The sequence below is a fragment of the Vigna umbellata genome, chromosome 5 (assembly GCF_029865625.1).
Source record: "Vigna umbellata cultivar VRB3 chromosome 5, Vumbellata_1.0, whole genome shotgun sequence".
Lineage (NCBI taxonomy): Eukaryota > Viridiplantae > Streptophyta > Magnoliopsida > Fabales > Fabaceae > Vigna > Vigna umbellata.
In genome coordinates, this window is record NC_142169.1 from 70,521,919 (window position 1) to 70,531,016 (window position 9,098).

Sequence of the window (9,098 nt, forward strand, 5' to 3'; positions counted from 1 at the left end):
TCCGGAGACAATAAAACATTTTTATTGCAATTTCAATTTGAAAAATAAAATCAGATTGAAAACTTAAAAAAATTACCCCTAATAAAACAGTTTGGAATTAGATTGGTAGAAATGAAAAAAAAAGTATTGCATATTTCCAATACGTCTTAAAGTAATCACATAATTGTTAAAATAATAAAAAAAAAGGGTTGTAAGAAGACATTAAAAAAATAGTTTTAAAATTGGAGTTAATGTTTTAACAGAAGGGATTTGAAGGGTGAGAAAATTGGATGTGTTAGAAATTTGTGGTTGTGGAGAATGATTAGAGGAAGGTGAAGGCGGCCGAGTGAAAGCGAGTGAACTCAGTGGGTTTTTACAAATAAGAATTCGATTTCGGATTGGGTTGTTCGTTTCTCTTCTCTTCTTCCTTCATTTCTTCAATCGCTTCATCTTCGTCTTCTTCTTCAATCGCTTCAATCAAAGCATGAGAAGAACAATTTGTTTGTAGAAGTTGTTGTTCCTCACTGTTAGGTGTTTCTTCCATCGCTCTCTTTTCAAACATGCTTCCGGCACTCTCTCAATTCAAGATTAACCATGTCGGGGCTAAATGCTCCCCTAACCCTATTCCCATGCTTCCCACGCTCTACCACACACGCCGGCCTTCACTTTGCCGATCCTCTTCATCCTCCGACCTCAGGAATATCTCCGGCCTCAAAATTACCGCCCACGTCGAAACCGACTCCACCAATCACTTGGAGCGTTGCTTTAACGCGCCCGTCGCTTCCGAGCCTGCCTCTATGAAGGGCGGCCAGTACGGCGCGTTCGGCGCCGTCACCTTGGAGAAATCAAAACTCGATTTATCGCAAAAGGAAACCTTTTCTAGCCCTGAGGTAACTCCTCTCTCTATTTTTAGTAACTAAATTAGGGTTTTCTTCCAAAATTTGTCGTTTGTATACTCTAGTTATGGCTTTTCCGTGTTTACCGAACAGTTAGCGGCACTTATACTTCTTTTATTTGTTATGTTTATCAGATTGAAATATCCGCATGAGAAATAAGGTGTCCAGTGCTTGTTTCAGGGTTTTCAGTATACGAGAAAGTATCATTAGTTTATTTTTATTTTTTGTTACTTGTCTAACAGTGTTTATCATTTCCGTAGCTACTAGTGGCAAGTGTGGCTGAAGAACTTAGTTAGATGCTAGCGTGTTAATTGAGAAGACTGAAGGTGTTGTGTACCAGTCCTTAAGTCTAAACTGAGATTGGATTAAACTTTTATGCGATAATAACATTGTTGCCATAAAGGATTACTGGTTACCAGGGTTTTAAATCAGTCGTGGATGCGGCTTCATTGTGTTTATTGATAGTGTGGGAAAGCATAGACAAAATGCTTGCGGTTGTAAATACTTGAACAAAATCGTGGTCGTGGACAGTATTTGCAAAATGAATATTTATACATTTCTATATAAATTCTTATACATGCATCTAAGATAGTAAAAGTAACCATTGTAACACGCATCTAATACTTAATAAGCTTAAATTCATAATTATAGATTTATAAGCATAAAGAGAGTCAATAACTAAGTTGATTCCCCATATAGAATTCTTAAATTACAAACAATTATACAAAACAACTTATAATACTGCATTAGTTTTTAGTGCCTACTCCAGAACCACTTGATACAAAACATCAGGCAGGTTGCAACTCCAGAACCACTTAGCATCTAAACAGAGCTGTATCTCACACAAATAGGGAGAGAAAACTGCACAAACCAAGGCAGAAAGAAACAAGAAGGAGGCAATGTTGCGCATGGGAGAGAAGAACTCTGATGTAGTGGAGGGAAGCTCTGATTGGGTGGTTTGTGCAACAGAGTATGGGGAAGGTTTGTGTGAAGTTGAGAAGACGTAGGTAGGGTGTGTTTTCATTATTTAGGACTAGGGGCTTGGGTTTTATGGGATTAGGCTTTTAGAAGCCTTTAAAGAGAAAACAAAATGCACGATTCCACAATTATGTATGTTATAAAACCGCATCAACATTAGTCTTGTTTCTTGATTCTTAGCTATTTTTTGAACATCCATCTTTCGCTCTAAGCCCCTCCCTATGCATCTCCAATTAATATTTTAATTTCAGGTGCATAATGTTCTGGCCAGAAGTTATATAGAGAGGAAACGTCTCCGTTCTTCCTTCTATGTTATCTCCTGACTTTATTAACTTGTAATGGGAGTCTATACGAGACCAGACTGGTCAGTAGGTGATGCTATGCTGGATCCTTTTAATGTTGTTGATTATGAATGCGTAAAAATGATCATATTTAGTCTAATATTACTGTTTGGTTTAAACTCTGTTTTTCAGTATTTCGTACATGGCCTATGTATGTACTTGGTGGATGGCGACTTGGATTACATGAGTGTTTTTTTAATGTTTTCATTAACAAGCTTAATATCTTGAAGTTCAGAATACTCCCAAAAATTTTAAATAAACCGAGTCCAATGGTATTGTGTAGTCCATTTAGCTGAAATTTATTGTTAGTATTTGGAAATTCATTTTTGGCCTTTTGTTTGCAGCTAGCCACTGGGGGAGGTGGTGGAGATATTGGAAAGAAAATCAATCATGGTGGTGGTGATGGAGGCGATGATGATGGTGATGATGATGATTACTTTGATGACTTTGATGAAGGTGATGAGGGAGATGAGGGTGGCTTGTTTAGGAGACGAATACTTTTTGAAGAGGTTAGAAATACTGTTCATTCTATGTAATGAGTTTTTCCCCCTTTATGAAGTATACAACTTCATTTGATGTTTCCTCTAGAATGAAACTCAGTCTGTCTTTGTTGTAGCTATTTGACCGAAAGTTTGTGGACGCTGTGTTAAATGAGTGGCAAAGGACTATGATGGATTTGCCTGCAGGGCTTCGGCAAGCTTATGAAATGGTACCATAATTTTCAGTTTAATTTTACTTGTTTAGTCCATTACGCATAGGGCTGCATACTGAATGAAGTTTGTTGTTTAGGGGTTGGTTAGTTCAGCTCAAATGGTAAAATTTCTCGCAATCAATGCAAGGCCAACCACCAGTAGGTTTATTTCCCGAACACTGCCTCAAACACTATCAAGGTCTTTCATTGGCAGGTAATTGGTTGTCTTGAAATATTTTATTCTAATATAACAACATTTGGGATCTAATGCCTCACATTTAACCCCAATTTTTTTCTCCTGAAATCATTAGGATTTAATTTGACTTTATCTTTACTGATTCTATTTTAATCCAGGTAATCAGCAAGAGTTTAATTTGCAGTAATGTTGGCCTCAATTGTTATTTTATTATAGAGAATGAGTTTGTGAGTTGGAAGAATACTTTTGAACCTAGAACTAAGATAGATTTTTTCCCCTTCCCCCTTCATTCCCATCAGATCTATTGAACTTTGAGCTTTCATTTTGGAGTGAATCTTTGTATAAACCACTATCTCGTATATTCATCTTTTATCGTGCAGGTTGCTCGCAGATCCTGCATTCTTGTATAGGTTTGTATTGGAGGAGGTAGCTACAGTGGGTTGCTCATTGTGGTGGGAGTTAAAAAATCGGAAAGATAGGTGTGTTATACATTTAAAACCGTTTGGAAGTTTGTCTGGTATTCTTAATGATGAATTAAAGTAATAATTTTTAACTTCAATTTGAATCTAGGATAAAGCAGGAGTGGGATCTTGCACTTGTGAACGTGCTGACAGCGGCAGCATGCAATGCACTAGTTGTTTGGTCCCTTGCTCCTTGTCGATCATATGGGAACACATTTCGGTTTGATTTACAAAATACATTGCAGAAGCTTCCAAACAACATATTTGAGAAGAGCTATCCACTTAGGGAATTTGATTTGCAAAAGAGAATCCAATGCTTTTTGTTCAAGGCTGCTGAGTTGTGCATGGTTGGTTTGAGTGCTGGTGCAGTACAAGGTGCTTTGTCAAACACTTTGGCCAGTAAAAAGGAGGGAAGGTGTGCAGGGTTAAAACTCAACCTTATTTTTTATAGTATTCAATTCATATAATTTTTTCATTAATCCCACGATTGATTAAATCACGAGTGCTAAATACTAATTTTAATCCTTGCATGTGTTGCGCCTGCAGATTATCTGTTACAGTCCCGAGTGTGAGCAGTAATGCGCTTGGTTACGGTGCTTTTCTCGGAATTTATGCTAACCTTAGATATCAACTGTTATGTGGGTTTGATAGAGCAATGATGACCCATTTTGATGTTATTGGAGTTGCCCTGTTCTTCAGCACAACATTCAGGTGTGGTTTTTTCTCTATCGAATAAGTTGTTCACCTTGAATCCATTTTACCATTTTAAGTTACATGGTAGAGGAAGAAATTATTTTTAAGATCTGTTTTTTTGAAAACTTATTCCGAATTTTATGCAGGTTCTTGAACGTTCAATTAGGAGAGACTTCTAAGCGTGTATGGCTTGGAGTTGAGGCAGATCCACTGGCTCAGTCGGATGACCTCTTGAAAGTGTACAACAGGACGTCTGAGAATGTAGAAACGCCATCCTCAAAATGGTTTATATCAAAGAATGCGGTTGTTTCTGGGCTTGGCCTCCTGGGCATCAAACAAAGGAGTGCAGACGGGACAGGTGCAGAATCCTCAGCTCCTAAAGCTCGGCGGAAAAGGATTGTTAGGAAGAAGGTTGCGGCGGGTTCTGCGTGATGTGACGCTGTCCAATTTTGCTCTTTGCTACTTCTGGAGTATCCTTGGGCGGTTCACTGGCTGCTCCATACTAAGTTGGGGGTTAATTAGTGGACCAACATTTTTTTATCACATTAACTGAGATTTCAGGAGGGTTTTGTTTCTAAATTTTGTAGGAATTCTTATATTCATCGTTTGCGCATTGCTATCTGATTCTGTACTATATATTTCGAATCGATTGAATAAAGTAGAGCAAGTATTTTCTTTCACCTCTTGCTTGTTCTCGTCTCTAGTCATTGATCCTATCTCAATGAATTCGAGTTTTATAGACCGTCTGGTATCACGAACGTAAGTTCTGAACTTCGAAGAATCTTGCCAATCTTGGATTTCATGAAAAAAAAAATGTAATAAAATCATATAAAATAGTAGTAAAAAATGGAATTATATGAAATAAGAGAAAAGCAGAAATGGGGAAGGAAGTGCGTGAAGTGATGGTGCAGGGCGGTAACGTTGAATTAAAGGAGTTATATGAAAGGGAAGGGAAAGGGTAAAAAAGAGTTGAGTAATATCGAGAATGGGTTTGATGTCAGTGGTGGAGTGGTGGGTGGTGTACCAGCCAACAATCCTGAACTTCACATGGAACCCTCCTCACACACCCTTCTCCTCCCCACTCTTCCTATCTCTCTCGATCATAACATACCTCTCACTGACTCTCCTCCTCACCTACCTGATCCCTCTCCCACCCATTCCTCCCCGCCTCCTGAAGCCCATCACCGCCCTCCACAACCTCACCCTCTTCCTCCTCTCCCTCTTCATGGTCCTGGGCTGCGCCCTCACCCTCCTCACCCACACCCCACACCTCCGCTGGGCCATCTGCTTCCCACCCGCCACACCCCCCTCCGGGCCCCTCTTCTTCTGGGCCTACGTCTTCTACCTCTCAAAGTTCCTCGAATTCCTTGACACCCTCTTCATCATCCTCTCCCGCTCAACCCGACGCCTCTCCTTCCTCCACGTTTACCACCACTCCACCGTCGTTCTCATGTCCTATCTCTGGCTCCAAACCTCCCAGTCCCTCTTTCCCATCGCCCTCCTCACCAACGCCTCCGTCCACGTCGTCATGTACGCGTACTACTTCCTCACCGCCCTCTCCTTCCGCCCCTCCTGGAAGCGCGCCGTCACCGACTTCCAGATCCTCCAGTTCATCTTCAGCTTCGCAATTTCTGCCCTAATGCTCCACTACCACTTCACCTCCGGATGCTCCGGAATTTGGGGCTGGTGCTTCAATGCCCTCTTCAACGCCTCTCTTTTGGCCCTTTTTCTTAATTTTCATCTCAAGAGTTATGCTAACAGGAGGAACACCGCCGACAAACGCATTCTTCACAAGGACTCCTGATCATTCTCTCCAGTAAGACGCAATTTAATTATTTATTTGTTGCATTTCAATGACACTGCTACTTGTTTCGTTTTCTTTCTCTTGCCTTACAATTCAACCCATGAAGCTTTTTTATTGTCTAGATTGATCATGTATTAGTGTTACAATTACAGTTTAAACCCTCATACCAGTTGTTGTATGTTTCATTCTCCTCCCTGCTTCCAACACCCAAATGAACGTTTTCCTGGTACGTTTTGGCCGCCACTTTTGTGATAAATCTTGATAAAAAAACTACTACTTCAAGAGGCTATCTCTGGAATGGGAAAAATTTTCTGTTTCAACACAAATCTTTAAAACTTGCGTCTTTATTCAGTGTTTCTGTCTATGGTGGTTGGACTCCATCTTGAAACTCTGTTCTTGAGAAATTGTGCTTTGAAAATTTGACTTTTTGATGCATGCTGTCATCTTTTTGTTTCTTCACTTAAATTGTGTTATTAGATTATTTGAATTTTAAAATTTGAAAGTTGCAGTGAATTTGGTTTTGAATAATATTTTAGTCTTTTAAATTACAATAAATTCAATGTTAATCTGTTAAATTTACTGTATATATAATATTGACAGTTAAAAAAAACAGTGTCGGAAGTTTAAAATGGCTTTTTCTTCAAATTTGAAACCTAAAATATTTACTTAAAAAAAAATGAAAAGACTGAAATCGGATACAACATCCTTAAACTTCATACATTAAAAATGGAATCAATGCCTATGTTTTCAACGTATCAGTGTTCACCGATTTAAGCTAGTGTATTATGTTGATGTTGGTTGTTTTATCATGTTTATATGATGTTTTTGGATAAATGTATTATTTTGCTATTTTATTTTGTGATTCAAGCTTCAACAGCCGTTCTCTTTAATCTTCCATTAGCTTTAAAATTAGAAGAAAAAATATGCAACCTTTGACCGTAGACCAAGTTTTTTATAGATTCACATAAAGTTTGAGTTATAATTTTCTTAATCTCAAATTTAAGTAAAACTAATTATGTATTATTTGTTGATATATTATATTATAATAAAATGTTTAATCCCTCACAATAGAAGACGGCCTGCATAGTTTATTCTACATTGTCAACTTTGATTATTTCATAGTCTATTTTTTTTTTGTCTTAGTTTAACATTTCTCATCACTATGTTTTAACAAGTTTAGTGAAATAAATTAATTTTAAAATATTGACCTAAAAATTAGGTTAAGTAAGACTAAAATTAAAATTATGTCCCAGTTAAATAAATTTCAATTCAATTATTTTGTAATTAAATTAATTGTCTGCAAGAAAAAAAGAAACACGTGTTTTCACCTGTGGAAGTTAATAATGTTACATATTTTTTAAGAAAAATAAGTTTTAAGTTTGTGTGTTTGTTTGTATGTGTTTTTTATGTTAATAAATATATTATATTAAAAGATATTTAAATATATATTATATTAAAAGATATTTAAATATATATTATTTTAAAATATATTTAGAAGTTAAGAAATACTAAATTATATTTAGAAGTTGAGAAAAAATAATAACATTCTTAAGTTTATAATTAAATTTTAAATAAAATCAATATTACAAATTATTAATAAGTTTAGAAAGTCAATGTATATGTAAAAGTGTAAAAAGTAAATTTTGTAAAATTACAAAGGATATAAGATGTGAAAATATATAGAGTAAACTATAAAAAATATAAAGGATAGACTATGAAAAAAAAAGTTGAGTATATTTATTATAAATACAAATCAATATATGGATATATTAGACTCATATAATTAGTGTATCGATATGTTTGTGTAATATCTAATGCTAGATTCGTATAACAAGTATATAGATACACTCATTTAATGGGTATTGTTATACTCATCTAATGTGTATGACAAACTCGTCTAATATGTATTGCAAGATATGTCTAATAAGATAATAAATAGAGTTATCTAATGTGTATTAATTAGTGTATAGACAAATGTGTGTTGCAAACCTTATTTAATTAGTGTATAAATATACTCACTTAATGTATATTCTTATACATTTATCTAACTAATGTATGTAATTACTTATTTTATGTTTTATGCACGAAATTCTTATCTAATTAGTGTATGAATAGACTCTTCTAATGTGTATTGTTAAATTCATTTAATTACTATAAGGACATACTCGTTTAATGTATATTATAAGATTCATCTAATTAGTGAATGAACATACTCGTCTAATGTGTATTAATAAACTAGTTTAATCAGTGTATGTTGTTGGTAGACTAGTTTAATCATTGTTTGGATAGACTCCTGTAATGAGTATTCTTAAACTCAATCAATGTATGAAATGTGTCTTTAATGTTTTTTTTTTGTTATATTTGTCAAGTGAATCTATGGACAAACTCGCTTAATGTATGTTGTTAGACTTACATTAATAGACCAATTTAATGTTTTTTGTTATATTTGTTTAATCATGAATGTAATGACTTGTTTAATATTTTCTATTATATTCATCTAATTAGTTTATAGACAAACTTGTCTAATATATATTTCTAAACTTGTCTAATGTTTTTTATTATACTAATATAATCAATATATGGGCAAATTGGTCTAATGTGTATTGCAAGATCTATTTAATAATTTTTGTTATATTTGTTTACTTAATGAACGAAATGACTCATCTAATATTTTTTACATTACTCGTTTAATTCGTACAAGACAGACTTGTTTAATGTATATGATTAAACTCATTTATTTATTGGTTACATCCGTTTGATGAAGTAATGTGTGAATGTATTTTGTGATAAGATTAGGAATGACAAAAAAAATTGTGCCAGCGGATATTCATAGATAAAATCCGCTATAGATAGTTAGTACATGTGGATATTTACTATTCACGGATTGTGGGTAGCGGGTATTTTAATATCCGCTTATAAACAGATCGAGTGCAAATATTATGCTACCTGACTTACGGATACCCGTTACTGTAAAAAATAAAAATAAAAATTTAAAATATATTTAATTTAATTTAAAATAAAATTAATTTATATTTTATTAAATTAAATTAAATTAAATT

The 9,098-nt window shown here is 34.9% G+C and overlaps 2 protein-coding genes across 2 annotated transcripts; both read left to right on the forward strand.

Moving 5' to 3' along the window:
• Window positions 1-302: 302 nt before the first annotated feature.
• Window positions 303-4,915, forward strand: LOC124841166 (plant/protein, putative (DUF3411)). Its single transcript, XM_047317385.2, has 8 exons — window positions 303-869; window positions 2,539-2,703; window positions 2,811-2,903; window positions 2,984-3,099; window positions 3,462-3,560; window positions 3,652-3,957; window positions 4,089-4,253; window positions 4,382-4,915. The coding sequence occupies exons 1-8, from the start codon at window positions 540-542 to the stop codon at window positions 4,665-4,667; spliced, it is 1,560 nt and encodes a 519-aa protein (XP_047173341.1). The 5' UTR covers window positions 303-539; the 3' UTR covers window positions 4,668-4,915.
• A 115-nt stretch (window positions 4,916-5,030) lies between these two features.
• LOC124841190 (fatty acid elongase 3-like) lies at window positions 5,031-6,328 on the forward strand. Its single transcript, XM_047317411.2, has one exon. It carries the CDS (start codon window positions 5,221-5,223, stop codon window positions 6,037-6,039), a length of 819 nt encoding a protein of 272 aa, XP_047173367.1. The 5' UTR covers window positions 5,031-5,220; the 3' UTR covers window positions 6,040-6,328.
• The last annotated feature ends 2,770 nt before the right edge of the window (window positions 6,329-9,098 follow it).

Coding starts and splice junctions, on each gene's coding strand:
- LOC124841166 (XM_047317385.2), top strand. CDS start 540: ATGCTTCCGGCACTCTCTCAATTCAAGATTAACCATGTCGGGGCTAAA. Junction 2,704..2,810: donor GACGAATACTTTTTGAAGAG/GTTAGAAATACT, acceptor TCTTTGTTGTAG/CTATTTGACCGAAAGTTTGT. Junction 3,100..3,461: donor TCAAGGTCTTTCATTGGCAG/GTAATTGGTTGT, acceptor TTTATCGTGCAG/GTTGCTCGCAGATCCTGCAT.
- LOC124841190 (XM_047317411.2), top strand. CDS start 5,221: ATGGGTTTGATGTCAGTGGTGGAGTGGTGGGTGGTGTACCAGCCAACA.